Below are 20,469 nucleotides of genomic sequence, written 5' to 3' on the forward strand. Positions count from 1 at the left end.
TTTGATGCTAGGCTATCTGCCAGCCTGACTGAAATTGTCTCTTTTGGTTTTAAATTCAATTTCCAATATATTTTTTCATGATAGAAAGGTAAAGATAGTGCATATTGTAAGTGGCAGCACACAGCTTATACTTACATTCTAATTGTGATGTCCCAAGCAGCCAGTTTGTGAGCAAACAGTGTCAAATAAGATGGCAATAAGAGTCTAGTGGATGAGAAATAACAGCATTTCTCCTCTTTTATAAACATACTTGTATACACAGGGAGGTTACTTGACAAAAAGTTTTGTTTAAAATAAAAAAAATTGTTCCCAGAATTCTCTTATAGCTCCCAGAATGTAAAACTCAAGTGAGGCATACCCTGATTAAGCTGAAGTTTCAGCAAGATGTTAAGAGTTTGCTTTGGATTTTTTATCCTCCTGCAACTAGTCAAAGTTGTCTATAGATTATTACCTGCCCTAATCAAACTAGTAAATATTTACATCTCCCAGCTTGTAGTCACACTCACACTAAACTCAACAATGGTTAGGCAGTGGATATTCTGTGGCATCTGCTTTTCATGCTGACCAGTATTGCCTTACTGTTTCCTTGCATGACCCCTGTCTGTTTGTTGTATTGTCTGGTGGTCTTCTATTTTACAGGTAGATTGTAAGCCCATCAGGGGAAGGGACAACATCTTTGTTGTCTTTATAGTGCATATCACAATGGGGACCTTATCTAGGATTGTGGCCTTTAAGTTCAAACGCACTAAATAAAAACCAGCCATTGGGCTTTTTTCTTGTGACAAAGTGCAGAGATCCTTATTTCCAGTACAAGTAAGGAATCTGTGTACCGATGTGGTCTATCTATGTACTGATATGATCCACATGACCATAACATATGAGTGCCTCATTAGCATTAAACTCCCTGATCAGTTCTGGGAAGGAACAAGAGATAGGGAGGGAGTGCCTAATCTAAAGCCTGTTGAAGGCAATGGAATGACTCCCATTAACTTTAATGGGCTTTGGATCAGACCCTCAATGCATAACCAGGCCCCAGATTTGTGCTCAAAAAGCTATATGAGATTAGCAGCATCTAGGGAGCAAACATGGTAATTGCATATCTGGGTTGTACCCCATTATGGGTTTTCTGTTTTTCTTTGTGTGTTCTGGTTATTTAAGATTTTTGTTTGTTTGTTTTTCTATACGTGTGCGCGTGTGCACACACACATTCTTCTTATAACGAGTGCACTAAAAACCTCCAGGTTAAAACCTTAAGAAGTAAACATGCCAACCAAAGAACTGGTCTTTTGTTGCTGAACTGGCTAATTCATTTCACCATCTTATGCTGCTCTCCATCATCTGTCTCACCGGCTTGAATAGTAGAAGCCACTTAGCATGTAGAGTAGCAGCCTACATACAGAAATTTACATTAAAGTAAACTCTCTGCTAGTGTGATGAGTCAGACGACTTTTACAAGACTTCTTATACCAACAATTGGTGACCTTGTTGATCTAAGAAAGTAATGAAGAATTAAAAATAAACTCCACAACCTTTGGAAGAGATACCAACCATGTAATACTTTGAGTTTGCTTCTCCGCAAGGGAAGCAGTCAAATATTTGTTTCTCATGGGTAATTATTTGCTTCTTGCCTGTGTTTAAAAAGAAAGGGTATTGAAAAGCCTGATGCAACATGACATATATGTCATATTTCATCAAGTATCATTTGTTATAACATGATGCAATGCAAAGTTGACATTCATCTGACTTTTGTTTATATAGTCTAAGAAACTTTTGTTACTTGCCCTATGAGACCTGTACCATGAGAAATTTTGGGGAGAAGGTCACCCAGATTGTAAACAATTCTGACTTCCAGAGAGCTTTGAAGTGGAATTGCTCTAGGAACCTTTATTTTGCCCTTGCCATTTGCTGGCACGCTTCAGTTATTCTTGGAATTAATGATTGGTATACATCAGAGTTTGTCTCCTGTCATTTGATTCTTAGGAGGCTCAATCTAAAATCAAAACTGTATTTCATTGTTATTTTGATCCTTTCCTTATGTTCAAGGATTGATATTGTAAAAATCCTATAACCCAAAGAAAAGCCAATGAAAGAGCAATGGGGTAAAACTTAACACAATTGGGTTTTTTTCTTTCTGAAAAATATTTTCCTTTCTCTTCAGTTGTCCCTGAAAGCCTCCAGTTTTGTGTGTAGTGTATGCTATGACAGAGTCTCTAAATGCAATAGTATCAGATGGAATAAGAAGAGTTTAAATTTTTGATGAAACCAAGTGCTGAGGGATGATGATCATGCAGAGGAATAATAGAGGAAATATTTCCTGTTAGAAAGCAACAATCAACATGTCATCTAGGTTTATTAATAATTTCACTCCCAAACTTTTCAGTGGGGAGACTATGGGTCTTAATAGCATTGTAAAGGTCCTCAGGGCAATTGAAAGACCAAAAATCATTACTTTCCGCTGATAGGTTTTCCCTTCCCGGAGGATACGGAAATGCTCTAGGTAATGTTGATTTATTGAAATGCTCAGCTAGGCATTGCTCAGATCTCACTCTGCTATCTGCTTCTCTGACACAGTTATTTTCAAATAGTCCATCTTGAGAGACTGTTTTGTATAAAAAACATTTAATGGGTTTAGATTTAATATAAAATGATAATTTCCAGACGACTTTGGACAGTAGAAAGTAAGCGCAGTGAAGCTCCTGAAACAATCAAAATGATATATAGCCTTAAAGCACCTGTGACTAACATTTCTTTTACACCCATTGAATACAGTTTTATATGCTAGCTAGCTGGGTTATATAAAACCCAAAGTACTGCTAGGATAGCATCTTAGGGGGGACTACAGCCTGCACCTGACTCCTGAATTCCTTATCCTGGATGGCAAGCACCTGGCTCCCCCTCTCATTTTCGGAATGAGCTGGAAAATATACCTACTCCTAATACAATTATTCTTACATCACTTTGGCAATTTTCACACTCCCCCATGGACCATCCAGAGAGCAATCAGATTTTCAAGCTGTGCTCAGCTAATGATCTCCCATCTAAAAAATGTAACAAACCTAGACTTCTGGCCAAAACATTTCTGTCAAGAATCCTCTTTATATAGTTAAAGGGAAGATATTAATTTTAATTGGTTTTAAGTATTCCCCTTATGGGATCAAACTTGATAAGCTTTGTCAGGGTTCTGCTGAGTGTGTAGAGCTGAGGTGAGCAAACTACAACCCGTGGGACCGTCCTGTCTGGCCCTTGAGTGCCTGGCCGGGGAGGCTAGCCCCTGGCCCCTTCACTGCTGTCCCACCTCTCCCGCAGCGTCAGTTTGCCGTGCTGCCAGCACTCTGGGCAGCGTGGCTGTAAGCTCCTGCCGGGCAGCATGACTGTGAGAGCCACCGGCCTGCCCCTGTGCGCTAGACTGCGTGGTGGCGTGGCTGGCTCCGGCCAAGCGGTGCGGCTGCCAGTCCTGGTGCTCTAAGCAGCATGGTAAGGGAGCGGGGGGGTGGGGTTGGATAAGAGGCAGGGGATCCTGGGGGACAGTCAGGGGACAGGGAGCAGGGGGCGGTTGGATAGGTGTGGGAGTCCCGGGGGGGCCTGTCAGGGGGCAGGGATGTGGATAGGGGACAGGGAGCAGGGGGGATTGGATAGGGGGTGGGGTCCCAAGAAGGGGCGGTCAGGGGACAAGGAGCAGGGGGTTGGATGGGTTGGGGGTTCTGAGGAGGGCAGTCAGGAGGCGGGAAGTGGGAGGGGGAGGATAGGGGCGGGCTGTTCGGGGAGGCACAGCCTTCCCTACCCGGCCCTCCATACAGTTTCGGAACCCCAATGTGGCCCTCAGGCCAAAAAGTTTGCCCATCCCTGTTTATAGAGTATCTGTATTTTCCTGCTGTACAACATAGATGTATGGGCGAAGCCATAATTTGTATGTGGTGTAATATGATAGTTCATTCAACCTATCCATAGTGGCACCGTACTCTAAGCATTAACTTTTGAAATAGAGTACCTATAGTTCCTGGAGCCACCAGTTTAAATCCCAGCAATATTAACTCAGTCTTTCCTTCACTCAGCCTCTGCAGGTAAACTAAGTGCCATGCAATGTGCTGGGAGGCAAGAAGGTAATTTTTCAGAGGAGATCTTCAAAACCAAGGGCCTGTCTGTTCTGCAAGGTGTCATCGTTCTTTTTATAAGAGAACACCGTTTCACCCAAGGTCCTTGGCCAACATTCCTTTTTCACAACATGTTGTGTGGGGCATTGATTCAGTTTTCTGCTTGGCTGCTACCCTGTTCTCCAGTGATTGCATTTCAGTGGTGGTGTAATTCCCACCATCTACAGTTGTGAAGAGCTCTGTGAAAAAAAACTCTGTGCAGATGAAATACGTTATTTTAAAAGATATAGATATGCTTTCTTCTCTTACCTCTGTATTCTCATATCATTCCTCTAACTGGGACCAGAACCACACCAGCCGAGTTAAAATAAAGTAAGAACACCATGCAGCATCTCTAAAGAGTGTTTTATACCCACTGTTATACCTTACATTATTGAAAAGCTGCATCCCTTCTCTCTAATAAGGTGAGGCTGGATTCCTGTATATACCATATCTCTTTGGGTGAGTAGACGTGAACAGCAAGCTTGTACTTAGTCCATGGAAGTAGGAATCAGGGCACTCAGGCTAGGAGCTGTTCCTGTCACTGAGAGTAATCACTTCTAAGCCTCACTTTCTTCATGTGTAAAATGGGGCTAATACATTTGTGTTACTTAATGAATCACTTTTAGAATCTCACAGGACAGGTGTCATACCAGTGAAATATTATTATTAAAAATGATGCACTGCTTTCCATTAATTAATAAGCCAACATTTTACCTAGTTCATATACCATACGATGGTCTCTGAAATATTGTAGTTATTTCATAGCTCAGTATTTCTTTATACTTAGAATATCTCAGATACCACATGTCACAGTTTCAGAGTTAACTGACTCTTTGGCCCATCTCCTGGTCTTCCTGGAGGTTGCCAGTGTTAGGGCTCAGGTTCACAGCTGTCTCTTCTTTTGTGTGGAGACCTGCATCTCGTTCCCTCCAAACCAGGGGTTTAAGCTTGCAGTCCCTCTGCACCTTAGTGTGATTTCCCCAGCAGCTCTGATTGGGGTCCACCTGTGGTTAACCTTTCTCCAGGGGCTTATAACCCTGTATACCAATTACCAACCAGCCTTAACAAAGCAAAACATTCTTAGAGTAAAAGTATTACAGAGAAAAACCCAAATGAAAATTCTAATATATATGCTAAAAACTTTACTGAAGGTCAACCATTAATCTTATGAGGCTCTAGTAACCAAAGTCCTTCCTAAACGCAGCCCAGATCCCTTTCTTTGTGTGTCAGTCTTTTGTGTTATATTTAGACTGTAAGCCCTTTGGGGCAGGAACAGCTGTAATACAAATAAATAATTAATAATGGCTATAGTCCACAAGTGGAAGCTGATATATTGTTGTTGTTATTTATTTGTATTATCACAGTGCCTAGGAGCGCTAGTCATGGACCAGGGCCCCAGAGTGCTAGGTGCTGTACAAACACAGAACAAAAAGACATTCTCAGCCCTCTGAAGCTTCCAATCTAAGTAGTGGCTCATAAGTTGCACCACACTTTGAGTGAATTTTCAGTGTGGATTGTACAGTGCTCATTCCATCTTTTCTGCCTCAGAATACTGTAATAACAATGGAAATAAAGGCAAATGGCAAATGGTTTAAAGTACAAGAAATGAGAATTCATGACATCTCTGGGTGTCAGACAGATCTGCTTTTTTTAATAGCACATGTTAACATTTTCAGAGCATGCAGATTGTCCTCACATTGTGTTTAAACTTCAGCCTTGTGCCAAATAGCATGGGAAATTTAAAAAAGAAAAGAAAAGAAACAATAGGATTAGCTAGAGCTATAAATAAGAATCAAACCTGCAGTACAAGCTAAAAAATGTACAAGGGTATTAATGCTTATGCTTCAGGGTATAAACTAGTCATTGAGATCACTGGTCCAGAGTGATAACGTACTACATAATAAGATGCATTAATGGATTCCTATGAGGAATCCAGTGTTTAGTACAGAATACTGAATTAGATGTTTTGGTATGGCAGTTCCTTTCTTTAGAGAAGCAGTATGGTAAAGCTGTCTGAGCACAGAACTAGAAATTCATGAGTTCTAATCCTGGCTGACAGAGACTGAAACCCTCTGCATCAGTTTTACTGTCTTACTGTGCATTCAGTATTAAATATTGGTTAGAAGACAATTATGTACTTATTCATTTGGAGGCACTACTGTATAAGGGGATTGTTTAAAGAGTCCTGTGCAGAGGATTAGGTTATGTGTCTGCGCGGAGATTGTTTCCTGACTCTCAAATGCTCATATATAATCATAGGAGCAAAGAGCAATGGAACATGAGTAAGGTGCAACCCATATGGCTTTTCAGGGGCTCTGTTGGTATGGAACTTTGAGCCAGAAAAAAGACTGCTCTGTAATTTGACTGTGTTCAGTGATATTTCTCCTGATTCTAGCAGGATTTTAAGTAGAGCTTTGAGGTGGCAGATTAAGTTGCCTATCTCTCAAATCCCTGTGTTGCATGGTTTTTGCAAATTTATACAGTTCATGGGCCAGTGCGTCTCAGTGCTTGGAAAGGGATTTGATAATGTCAGAGCAGGAGTAGGATGGCTGTCTCATGTTATATGGTATACAGGCAGGAGGTAATGTTTGGAACCCAAAGAGTTGTGTGTACCCATGAAAACATACATAGCATTATCATTGTAACTGTATCACCTTGTGAAATCCAGTAGCAGGTTTATTATCACCAGGGTACATTTGCAAATGCTGCATTAGAACTCTCATGATGATGCTATGAGAGAGCAATTTCTCCAAGGGAGCACTGCGCTCTCTTTACCCACCACTGAACAGTCTCCACAGCAGTCCTCCTGGCACGTATGATTTGAGAGTGGTGGGGGAATGGCCAGCTGCTCAGTAAATTGTGCCTAGAAAGCCCCCTGCGCCCTCCCTATGCATATAGGAGTATGGAGAGCAGCAGCTGCTACTGCAGCAGTGATTGTGAGTTGTGCAGGTACTCTACAGGTTTGAAGATGGATTTAATTTTAGACCAATGATGTAGCTTAACCATAAATAGTCCAGGTTTCTAATTGTGTTATCTAATGTGGAAATAAACAAAGCAACGTTATTCCTAAATTTCCTTTTTGAGAGTCTGTTCCAAAGCCCAGTGAAGTCAATTGGAAGACTCCTAGTGACTTCAGTCACACCCTCTCTGTTAATTAGAACACAAGTAAGATTGGGATACTTACTATTCATAAAGTGGAATGCAAACTTGCCCATTCCCCTCAGTCTCCAAAGGCAAAGTTGTAGATAGATGGTGTACTGAATCTTGGATGCCAACAATGTTTCTTGAAGGATCATATCCCCACTTTAAAGTTCGATTTTCAGAAATGTTCAACACCCATGGCAGCTACTACAGTTTATAGGAATTGTGGATGTTTGTTCACATCTGAAACTCAGGTCCAAAGACAAGAAAGCTCTTTTACATTTCATTTTGTATGTCCGGCTCTCTAAGGTTTTTTGTTATTTAAAACAACCCTTAACTGGGATGCGAAGAGGGGTATAAAATAAAGTTATACCTGTAGTGCCGTCAGAATTGGCTTCCTTTAATGGTTTGATATAGTTTGTGTCAGTGCCCTGCTCTGCAAGAGCTTTCAACACTGCATTGATCTCTACGCTGTCGAATGCTTTTTCATAGTCGATTAAGGCAATACATAAAGGGAATTTGCATTCCCTTGAGCATTCCAATAGGCTGGTTTATAGTGAAAATATGGTCCATTGTGCTGAAATTCCTTTGAAAGCCTGCCTGCTCTCTCAGCTGCTGCTTGTCCAGAATCTGTGAGAGTCGGTTTGTTATTATTTTGGTGAACAGCTTGTAAATATGTGAGAGCAGGCATATTGGACGATAGTTCTTTAGACCTTCCCAGCCGCCCTTCTTGTACACCAGAATGGTGTTGGACTCTTCTAAATCTTCTGCATTTCCAAGTAATGGCTAAACCTCTGAGCAAAGGTTTCCCAGAGGTCTTGGCCTCCGGCTCTTATTTCGATTGTCAGTCCATCTTTACCTGGGGCTTTTCCTTCCTTCATTTGGTGAACTGCATGTCAAACTTTGCTGACAAAGACTGGGAGTACATGCTCGTTGGTCTTTTGAAGTGTTGTACTGGGACGTTCGTCTGAGACGCGCACAGTTCAGTGTAGAAATCTTTGCAGACCGCGTCCATCCCTGTTCTGTCAATTGCTCGTTTTCCATCCCTGTTCTTCAGTGCCGTTATTGTTGAACTGTACAGTGTAAATTACCTTTTGCATTTTTTGAGGCTTCTGCAATCTTCAGTCGTCTTTAAGAGCCTTTCATTTCGGTACGTCTTGAATTCCTCCTTTTAGTCTTCTTCTTATCAACTTACAGAGGAGGGAGTACTCAAGTTTGTCACCATCATTTCGCTTCATATTCCTCTGCTTCTGTAGCAAGTTCTGTGTTTCCTCTGAGATTCTTCCCTTCGCTTTTTTCAGTCTTCCTTTCTTGGCTAATTTCACGCATTGCCTCAATTTATCAGTGAAGTTTTTATAATCCTCATCGCAGTTACCTATAAGACTCCAGACTTCCTTGGAAATGTTCGCTTTCAAGATTGCCTCATCGAATATTTTTGGCCTCTGTCTCTGATATGCCATCTGTAGTGCTTTCTTCTCCACCTTTTTGTTCAAGTTGAGCCGTGCTCTGAGCAAGTAATGGTCACTACCAGTTTTAAATGATAGTACTACTGAGATGTCTTGTACAGTGCGCTGCTTATTGATCACAATATAGTCAGTCTCGTTCTTATTCTTCACATTGGGCGCAATCCATGTCCACCTCCTCTTGGCCTTCTTCTTAAACCAGGTGTTACCAATGAACATTTCTTTAGTCTCCGCCAGAGTTGCCAGTCGCTCTCCTCATGGATTCCATTCACCGATGCTATACCTTCCAATGAACTTTTCACCTTCTTTCCATTTTCCAGCTTTGGCATTGAAATCTCCCATTGTGATCGTATATGTGGATTTTTGAGCAAGGGTTTCCTCAGGCTCCTCATAGAATTCTTCCACATCGTCATCTTCACTTGTGCTTGTGGTAGCATAGATCTGAATAATCTTGAAGGTGCTGTTCTTGTTCAGTTGGAGGTGTAGCACTACGATGTGCAATGACTTGAACTTGCAGGGATGATTTTTAAGACCATTCCTTGTTGATGATGAAGCCGATTCCTCCAACGGTTCTCACATCTTCTCCTTTTCCCAACATGATAGTACTTTCGTCTCCTTTTTTCGTCGTGTTTTGCAGAGACCAAGGATGTCGCAGGCTGTCCCTGCCTTCTCCTCCATTAAATAGTTGATCGAATTGTCTCTCGTCAGTGTCCTGCAGTGTACACTCAGAGGGCAGTCCTTTTTCTGGTCCCTGAGATTCTTAGCCTCTCGTCAACTGAACTCCCACCAAGTGTGAAACAAGGAGACACAATTTCACCAAAACTCTTCACAGCCTGCCTCGAAATGGTAATGAAGTGGATGAATTGGAAGAGTGGAATCAACATCAACGGAGAGCAGTTAAACCATCTCATATTCGCGAACGATATTATGTTGATCGCCGAAAATACTACCAACTACAGAAAATGCTGTGAGAACTCAAAACAAAAAGCAGTCAAGTCAGACTGAAAATTAACCGTTGCAAAATGAAATGTATGCGGTCTGATACCTCGCTAAAAGCCCAAATAACAATCAAGGGAGAACAAATAGAAGAAGTTGAGCAATATGTCTATTTAGGCGAAGAAATTAACATGCACCATGATCAGGAGGGTGAACTCTTGCGAAGAAAGAAAGCAGGTTGGTGCACATTCCATTCTATCAAGGATGTCCTCCAAGGAAAAATCAACAAGCCAACACAAGCCAGCCTCTTCAACTCAACGGTACTGCTGGCAATGTTGTACGGCAGTGAAACATGGTCGCTGACGAAGATAGAGGAGCATCAACTATCTGTCACGGAGAGGGCAATGGAAAAAAAATGCGATGGGCTGGGCATATAGCGAGGCTCACTGACAATTGATGGACTCCAGCTGTCGCCGACTGGTACCCACAGGAACTGAAACGACTACTTGGCTGACCTCCAAAGAGATGGGAAGATTTTTATCGTGAAAGGACATGGCCGCACATGGAGAAGGAAGGCCAGGATATGAGAAGAATGGAGGACATGTTGTGATCAGCACAATCTATATGAGGCTGAAGGACCAATCGATCAAGGTGATCAAAACAACCCTTCCCCTCCCACCGTCAAAACACCTGAGATTAAATAGTACATAAACCTCCTAATTGATGTAATATTTGAGGAAGGGCATAATTCCCACAGCTTTTCTTTTTCCAAAGCAAACCAATATACTTGTAGCTGCTGTATTTAAAAAAAAAAATCCTTCCCTACTACACAAAGTTATTTGTAGCGCATCAAGTTATTTATCATCTTTAGGCTTCCAACTGCTGTGGCAATAGCAAGAAACCACTGAGCATCACATATTGAAAGACACAGTGTACCAATCCTTCAAGCTGCTGATTCTTGATTACATGAAGAGTGATACCCCTCCTTGAAGTTCCAAGACTAAGAAAGTCACAGCTGTTGTTGCTGTGGTTACTACTAGCTTCAGCCAAGGTGCCTATACAGTAAAAGTGGAGACGTTTATTTCCAAATGCAGATTTTGAATCTCTGCAAAGTTCTGGGGTGTTCAAAACCCCGAGTCCAGTTTGGGTCTAGCTCTATGAAAAAGCAAGTCCTTCTTTCCAGAACATTTACAAATACACATTTAGTTTAGTTACTTATTTGATTGTTCTGTACTGTGTGTTACAATGTTCTTGATTTGATATAAAAAATGTTTTGAGATTTAATCTAGTCAATTCCTGTATATAGTTTTGTATTTAAATAATATACTTGAACTAAATTAAATGTATTCTTGGGAACTTGAACTTAACCTGTTGCCTCCTTAATCTTGCAGTCTTGTAGAAATGTTTTTTATTAGTATTAATGTATTGACTTTACTATTGACTTTTTTTTTTTTTTAAAACAGCGTCTAATATTGTGGCTGAAAATTTGCAAGGTTCATAGAGAGATTCTCTGTTGCAGCTGGCAAGGCTGTATGTCTCAAAACTGAACTTTACAGCAAAACACTATACATAGTTACAATATATCTTTTCCATGTTTATCCTCCCCTGCCACACAAAACTAAGGGAATTGTTTAGTTTAAGTGATGAAGTCCATTCATTTTCAGACAAGCAGTTAAGTGTTTAATGAAGTCAATGGGACCTGAGCACGTACTTAAAGCTAAACATATGTTTAAGTGCTGTCCTGACTAGAGATAGATTTAAGCGTGTTCTTAAGTACTTTCATGAATCTGAGTCATTATGAATGTACCATCTAATAACATATCTAAAATATACTTAGTCATTTAAAACTAGCACACACCAAAAAAAAGGTATTAACTTTGTTTCCTTTTATAGGTGTGAACTAGACCGACAGTATTATGAGATATTGTTGAGAAAGTACATAGATTAGTATATGAAAAAGAGATGCTGCTTCAGAAAATAGGTTGATTGCAGAACATATGAAACATTGGACTTCCTGAAGTAACTTTTAATACATAAGTGCTCAAGTTTGCATTTTATCACTCACAAAAATCCATTTACTGAAATCCAAATGAATGTGTTTTGTTCAATGCCAAAATTCAGACTTTGGGAAAATAGTTCCACTGGGCTCATCTGTACTTGGATATTATCCAAACACATTGTCTTCCTCCTTAGTCTGACTCTGTCCCCTTTCCAAGAAGTGTACAAGTACCTAGAGCACAATGTGTAGATTAAGCATTTGATGTATAATAGTATGTTAAGTTAAACCACCTTCTTCAGACTAGTACAGGAAGGATGAAGCATTTTAAAAATATGTAGGGCAGAATTAATAGGGCAGAGAGCACATGTGATGAACTGCAAAGTTTGGGATGCACTTGTCCAAAGTAATAGACATTCTGTTAGGATAAAAATGAGAAGATATGCTATATGCTATTTAGGATATGCTGTTTTCATTTCTTAAGAGACTGTATCCAGCTGCTTACAGTACCATGTGAAGTATAGGATTTCTTTCTGTTATCATTCACTTTTTAGAGAGTCTCCTCACAGGGCAATTTTTGCTTATGCAAGTAGTCACAATAAAACCTACCCATTTGTTTCTGTCTCATCTGCCCATCACTGTGGTCTCTAAGGGCCACAAAAATACTTAGGAAAATCAACATTTCTCTCCAAAGGACAATATTCCCCACCGCTCCCCTAATTATGCTATCTTGAGTGAGGTGGTTCTTGTGTGGCACTGCAACAACAGCACCAGCTCCCCAAAATCCTGTCTGCAGAGAACACAGGCAGAGTGCTTGGAGAATCCAATCAGGAGCGGTCACTTTGCACTCTGTAAGGTGGAAAGGAAGGAGGGAAGAAGCATGAATTTACCACTCTCACCTTTGGGTTGCCTTGTGCCATTGGTGGTGGTAGCAGCATTCCCTCTTGCACAAAAAGGCCTCAAGTTGCAGGATTCTGGATGTCACCTGTACAAAGTGATCATGGAGAGAGGATCCTTTGTACTCTCTCTCCCTTGCATAACTGCACACCATTGGCCAGATTCTGTCTTTGAATAGGCAGTCTGTTCTGGTCATAATTTCCAAACTTAAATGCCTAAAATGAAGCCCTCAAGTCCATATTTAGGCTTCTGGCTACTTCTGATTTTCAGAAGTGCTTAGCACCCTTTGAACAGGTGATGAGAACCTCTGGAAAACAAGTCACTTATCGAGGAGTTTAACTTTAGGTACCCAAGTTTGAAAATGTTGAACTTAATTAATTTACAATTAATTGAGAAGAGTATATTTGCCATACTTCATAGTTCCACGTGAAAATAGATCAATCTGGCTGTAAACATTTTCCCCAGTGATGTTTTATTTTATTGTTTGAGTCATTAAATCCACAATGTGGATCATAAAGTCTAAAAACAAACATACATCAGTATAATTGTAATTTTGCTAATTTTACTTTTTCTAATTATTATTCACTAGAAAACTACAAATTAATATAATGATTAAGACATGCAGTTACTCCACTTACTTGTGGATTAACTTGTATTTTTCATCTCTTTCATTAGTTTTATTAAAATTTTAAAATTGCCAGAACATATGGAATTTCATTAAATAAGCTTGTTTACCATTATGTGTTTATGGTTAGAAAAGTGACTCTATTGAAATGATACTTTCTCAGCCATTATATTGTCTTCCTGTATATTTTTGAATTTTATCTGCTTACTTACTGACTAAAACAAGTTTGTATTCCCATTATCAAGGCAAAGCCATCTCAGTCCTGGGAGAATGAACTAGATTTATTTCCCGCCTCCCTCATGCATCGTCAATGACATTGTTAGCCACATTGCAGTGAGAGAAGGAGGAACAGCAGCATAATGTTCAGATTTCACACAGAGTTTGTGGTACTGCCAGTTAGAAAAATTGGGCCAAAGCCTGATCCCATTGAAGTACATGAAGGATTTGGCCCATCTTTTTCATTGTAAAGTGTACATATTTGGGGCCTGATCTCTTCTCCCTGTACTGGTAGAAAACCAGCGTAAGTGAAAGAAGAATCAGGCCCCTGCCCTGGGGGTTTTTAGGAGATATTAAGTATGGAACTCCCAGTGTCATTTTACCATCATTTATCTAACTGCAACTATGCTGTAAGGGGTAAATTTTCAAAAGGCCTAAGGCTTGTTGAAGCTATGGGGCAAAAAAATCTGCCATCAACAGATGTTGATGATATTTCTCTTTTTTCTTGCAGGCCCTTCGAATCACCACAGCCAGTCAACACTGAGACCACCTCTCCCACCTCCTCACAATCATACACTGTCTCATCATCACTCCTCTGCCAACTCCCTCAATAGGAACTCTCTCACAAATCGGCGGAACCAGATCCATGCACCAGCTCCTGCACCAAATGACTTGGCCACCACTCCTGAGTCTGTGCAACTTCAAGACAGCTGGGTACTCAATAGTAATGTTCCACTTGAGACCAGGTAGGTCGCAAGGAATGGTCTTCAGTAGGTCTGCTCTAAAAATACACAGTATAGTCTCAATTATCTGAATGTCATGGGGACGTTGAATAAGATTGGATAAATGAGATTTCATACAATTGACGGAATTTACAGTACAGGTTTCGGATAGCAGGGATTTTTGGTTAATTGAGACTTGGAAACTCAAGGCTGCCTTATACTGAAAGTACTGCAATGTTACATAAATATGTATAAAATCAACTGCATTGAAAAAGAACAGCTAAGAAAATACATATGAATTTGGTTAAAAGAAAAGAAATATATTTTATTAACATTATGTCAATTCATCTTTTACCTAACACAACATAAAAATATATATTTAGTTTAGAATAGCTGTTGTTCATTTGGCATTGATAAATGGACAGCTAGACATCTCTTTGTTTGTCTCTTATTTTAATACTTGTTTATTCATTCAGACAGCTCTTGTGTACCTAACTAATAGAATTAGCATAACATATTTTTACTCCAAAGCTCAGGGGGAACTTACTTATAAGAGTATATTGACTGTCACTGATAAATTATGCGTTTGGCCTATCCTGAAGTAATAAATGAAGACTCATTTGAAATTTAGTGTTTTGGGAGACCTTTAGAAACAATCCCTGATTCAAGATTGACAGAAGTTTAATTTTAATTTATATTTCATCCAACATGCAGACTCACTTTAATCCTTCCCGTGCACACTAGCGGCTTGATGCCTGTGGGGCACACAGTTATGTATAGAAGAAAAAAAAAAGTGCAACACTTATGATCGCCAAAATAAATCAATACAAAAAGACGTTTTCTGACATACTGCATTTCTAAACGTTCAGTTTCATTGTCATTTTTTTTCATCTTAATTCTAACTTGTGCTTTAAATATCAGAAACACTGGCAAAGCTGGTCTCATGGAAATTAGAATTAGCAACTGTGGTGATACATCTGTTCACTGGCACCAACCCACTGCTCTTTCTGCCCACTCCTATCTTTCGAGTGGGCAGGCTGGTTATTGAAACATACAGGACTTATTTGAGGGTGTCATAGAGCAAGTGTCTTGTATCTGCAATTGTGGGTGCCCATAAGAATAGATTAGAAAGTTATTGTACTTTATACATTTCGGTAAACATAATTGTAGTGTCCCTCATTCTCAAATGGGGAGGGAGGCCACTCCACCTCACTACAGGCGGGTAGTAATCAGTCTATGGGGAAGCTCTGGCCCTCTGGGGTGGAGGGGGCAGAGTGCAAACAGTCTTTAGCCCACAGCCTTCTGCCTGGGACAGACAGCAATTAACAGTCTATCGTGGCAGTCTATAAGGAAGCTCTGGCCCTATGGGCGGGGCAGAGCCCAAGCAGTCTTTAGCCAAGAGCCTTCTGCCAGGGGCAGACAGCAAACTGTCTATGGCCCAGCTTCCTGGCTGGCCTAAGGTAGGTAGGCTGCCACCCCGGGGATGGGGTTGGCAGTAAGGGGACCTGGGCTCACCCTACTCCCAGTCCAGGGCCGTAACAGTTCCAGGGAATCCTGCCACTGGGTCAGTGGGGATCCTGCCAAAACACGCTGACTCACTGTCTGGCAGCAAAACCTGGACTAAAATCTGGTTCCCCTTGACCACTCTCTACCACAGCCTGGGTGTAGGGGGGCTCCATAGTCCAAAGGTCCTCTGTCCCCTCTGGTTACTCGGCAGCCAGTAGTCCCCACAGCTCCTCGGGGCACTTGTCTGCCTCCTCCGACTGCAGGGCATAGCTCCACTTAGGGCCAAGTCAGGGATCCTGGAAGAGAAGTCTGCCCTGCTAGTCTCCAGCACCAGCTGAGCTGCAGGGCTCTCATTTTATACTTCCTGTCCTGCCCCAGGACTTCTGGAGGGGTGGGGTGGGGTGGGGCGGATTTAGCTCCGCTCACCACGGGGAGTGTAGTGGTTTCTTGCTCTCCAGGTCGGAGGGAGGCCATTCTGCCTCGCTACAGTAATGCTATGAAGTAAGAGAATGGAGCAGATGGGAAAGTGGATTGGTGGTGGGATGTACTTGCACACCCATGTTTGCATAGGTTAATTATTGGTTGAGAAGTTGGATTGTTTTCCACGTGGTGTCACTCATTCGTGGTTTTGGTTTGAAGGGCAGCCATGGCTGTTGGGATTTGACATGAACTGGAACCTTTCTAAGAATACAGGAATTGCCATACTGGATCAGGCCAAGGTCCATCTTCTTCAGTCTCTGGCTGTGGCCAGTACCAAATGGTTCAGCTGAAGGCAGTAGGCAGATGTGAGATAATCAGCCCCTATTCCTCCCTCTCCTTTGGTCTTGTCCTGCTCTCTAATAGCTAGAGATTGGTTTAAGATTGGGTTCTTTCTGTGGTGCTCTAGAGGTCAGTCGTTATTGCTGAACTTAGACTTGAATCAATCAAGTAAATGGCAGTGGCTACATAAACTGCCTGGGAATGAGTGTGGTTTGGGTTGGTTTTATGCTGAATCTAGAGCGTGGAGCTGTTATGGTCCATTAGTCAGAGTTGCTATACTGCAATGATTTGTTCTGGAGAAGACTAGTATTGGAGAGTTGGGGAGCAGGTCTACCTTCAGTTATGCTCACGCTGCTCCTGTTAGCTTTGTGACAGTGACACAGTTAGACCTGAGGGCAAAACCAGGCAGTTGATGTGGAGGATAAAAAGGAACACATCTAACTTTGTTTTTATATATTATCAGGAGCTTGGCTTCAATATTTGCCATTTCAGGGTCCAAGGAATATTATACTCTGTAGATTTAGACCTATTTTGGGACTCACTAAATACATTCTGTACCTCTACTTCATATTATTCTGCCCTGCTAAGACTCTGATATGGGCCAGGGATGCTGTGGAGGAGCTGAGCACAAAAGCCAGAGGGAAGTGAGGGTTATCAGAAGTTTCAGGTGACCAAATTGAAAATTGGAGATGATGGCTCTGGTGCCGATTTCTTTTACTAAGAAAGTTGTAACAGATAAGAATATTTTTGACCAACTGCCAAGACACTATTCTTAAGTGCCAGATCTGTTGAGAATAAATCTGCTACTATGTGGAACTTGATCTTACATAGTAAAGTGGAACTAGCATCTATTACTGAGAACTGCCTAGATAAAAATTCGAGTCCTCTTTGGGATGGCCTGATCCTGCCGGGAAATTCACTGTCTGAGGCTAAAATGCAAAGGGAGATAGTGTCCGTCTATTTAAGAACTCTTCTAGAGAGTAGACTGTTGTTCTTCAATACACAAAATACTTGGAACACATAACCATGATGAACCAAGTTTTAAATTCTCCAATTTACCAACCACTACATACCTGGTGGGAATTCCATAGTGCATTTTCTGAATTCATATTGGTCATGATATAGGAGCCCAAGGGATGTTATTCATAGAGTGTTAGATGTCAGGGATGAGTGGCAGAGCAAGGAAGACAAAATGCAATCCCAATTCTCTGCTGTAACCACTAAACCATATTTGTTGTCTAGGGTACACAATCCTGCAACCTTAGCATAGTTAATCCTTACTTGTGTTTTTTGAGGTTGTCAGGGTTCCTTTCCCACTCTGAACTCTAGGGTACAGATGTGGGGACCTGCATGAAAGACCCCCTATGCTTATTTCTACCTGCTTAGGGTAAAACTTCCCTAAGGCACAAACTCTTTGTCCTTGGAGGGTACGCTGCCACCACCAAGTGATTTAACAAAGAATCAGGGAAAGGACCACTTGGAGTTCCTATTCCCCCAAAATATCCCCCCAAGCCCTTACACCCCCTTTCCTGGGGAGGCTTGAGAATAATATCCTAACCAATTGGTTACAAAGTGATCACAGACCCAAACCCCTAGGTCTTAGGACAATAGAGAAATCAGTCAGGCTCTTAAAAGAAGCAGAACTTTATTAGAAAGAAAACTGGTAAAAGAAGCACCTCTGTAAAATTAGAAGGGAAGCTAATCCCACAGGGCAATCAGATTTAAAACACAGAGGATTTCCCTCTCGGCAAAAACTTTAAAGTTACAAAAAGAAAACCAGGAATACACCTTCCTCTCAGCACAGAGAAAATCAGAAGCCAAAACAAAAGTAAACGGACGCATTTCCTTGCTAGTACTTACTAATTCTAATGGAGTTGGATTGCTTGCTTTCGTGATCTCTCTCCAGCAAGCACACAGAACAGACAGACAAACCCCGCTCCTCCCCCTCCCCCCCCCCCCCCGATTTGAAAGTATCTTGTCCCCTTATTGGTCCTTCTGTTCAGGTGCCAGCCAGGTTACCTGAGCTTCTTAACCCTTTACAGGTAAAAGGATATTGTGCCTCTGGCCAGGAGGGATTTTATAGTACTGTATACAGGAAGGTTGTTACCCTTCCCTTTATATTTATGACAGAGGTCAATGTGACTACCTATGTAAGGAAGGGTTTTTTAGGATTGCACCTTCAGTGTACAAGATGTCTACACCCTTCAGGAACAAGACAGGGACAACAGAGAAAAAAAGTGAAAATATGTATATTGGCATATGTATATTTATGTGATTTACATCTGCATGATATATAGACTGCATTTGATTGCTAAGGAGTCTTACAGAATTAACAAGATAAAATTTCACAGGACTTGTCATCAGCCTTATTTTCCAATTGTGTGCCTTGTAGCCATGTCAGTTTAATTATAGATGAGAGATCCTTGAATTTTCTTTTTTGATAATAAAATCTCCAGCAACACACAAATTCACCTTGAAAACAAAAGATCGGTTTGCTAATACCAGTATTCTTAGCTGATATAGGATATTCGGGGGTTATGAATTGAAGTCATTGATACACACAGGCTTTTCACAACAAACATTCTCACTCTGCTGTGCTTAAGATCATTGCAAAGTTGTTCCATGATTGATTTTTCTTACTATCTAAGATTAAATAGCTGACAGGTCTTGATGATAAACTCCATCATAAGAATATTAACCCAGGAAAAGGTTTTGTTTTTTTTCCTTTTTATGATTTCTAGTAAGTTTTACTAAAATTGATACCTGCAGAACCAAATCCATCTGTAACTTTCAAAATGAGTCTGTAATTCTTACCCATGTTCCAAAACTAATGCGGCCTCTAAATTCTTATTAGAGCCAATGCAGAAACGAATGAGACCTTTATGTTGCCCTTTCAGTTCAGTCTTTATTTTATAGCTTTACCTCGCTGCATTGCACTGATCCCACCAAGCCACTGGCTCTTCACGTTGCAATGCACTTTAATTTTGCAGTTTTCTTAGTCTTCCTTGAAACTTGTCAGCTTATTAATCTCAATATTGGACCTGCTCAATAGGCAAAGTCACCATTTACAACCTATGCTGTGCATTTGAGAGGGAGGAGAGTTTTACAACTCTTGCTTTTTCAGCTTTTCAGTTACCTTGAATAAATTCTGCTCCACGCCAAAATGCACATTACCAACAATTACATTTCTGGCTATGAAAAAGACAATTAAGTGAATAGTAACATAGCTATTTTACAGGAAAAAATTATGTTAGAGACACAAAATTCAGATATCAGTTTAGATTCCATATACTTCCTTGTCTGAGTATGGAAGGCACACAATAAAGTTATAAATCCGAATGGAGGCTGTAGCTGAGTGTTGCAGTGTAAATCTGCGGTATCCTTTGCTCCAAATAAGACTGCTCTCCTTTCTCCTCTGCTGTGGCCTTTGGAAACCCATCTCTCCACTCCCCCCTTACTAATCCTGTGGTCCATTGGAAGGTACAGCAGATACTTTTTAAATGTCAGTCTTCACTACTTGGGTCTTATTTCAGTGTTGTGAGGGTTTTTTTGTTTGTTTTTTTTATTTTTTTGTTTTATTTTGTTGTTGTTTTATGAGAGTAGTTTGGGATGGAGCTGAGTTATTAAAAATAAATAAATAAATAAATGTGTCCAATTTGATTAGGTCATTATTGGTTTTATGGGATTATGGGTAAATGGCATATGTTTCAGCTTGGGTTTTCTTAATCATAGCTCTTTAACGTATATGCAAAAGAAAAAATATACACTGGTAAAATACATAGTTTTAAATTTACACTGAAAAATCACTCAAATTATTATTATTTAAGTAAATTTGATGCATCCTCCCCACATAACCTTCCTTCTTACAATCATTGCATGCATACACCTTGCTCTTAAGAGGAGTATGTGAAATTTTAGGCCAGAATAAGTTGTTACATCTTCTTTAAAGACAGGTTTCAGAGTAACAGCCGTGTTAGTCTGTATTCGCAAAAAGAAAAGGAGTACTTGTGGCACCTTAGAGACTAACCAATTTATTTGAGCATAAGCTTTCGTGAGCTACAGCTCACTTCATCGG

The 20,469-nt window shown here is 40.7% G+C and overlaps 1 protein-coding gene across 13 annotated transcripts in view; it reads left to right on the top strand.

The window, feature by feature from the left end:
• TENM2 (teneurin transmembrane protein 2) overlaps window positions 1–20,469 on the top strand; it is a 1,431,609-nt gene that overhangs the window by 1,153,959 nt on the left and 257,181 nt on the right. For all 13 annotated transcript variants that reach the window (XM_074960653.1, XM_074960654.1, XM_074960659.1 and 10 more), the window contains one exon: window positions 13,919–14,153. In XM_074960653.1, coding sequence (XP_074816754.1) covers window positions 13,919–14,153 — 235 coding nt within the window. The remainder of the gene's footprint in view (window positions 1–13,918; window positions 14,154–20,469) is intronic.

Source organism: Natator depressus, chromosome 8, assembly GCF_965152275.1.
Source record: "Natator depressus isolate rNatDep1 chromosome 8, rNatDep2.hap1, whole genome shotgun sequence".
NCBI classification, from domain to species: Eukaryota; Metazoa; Chordata; order Testudines; family Cheloniidae; genus Natator; species Natator depressus.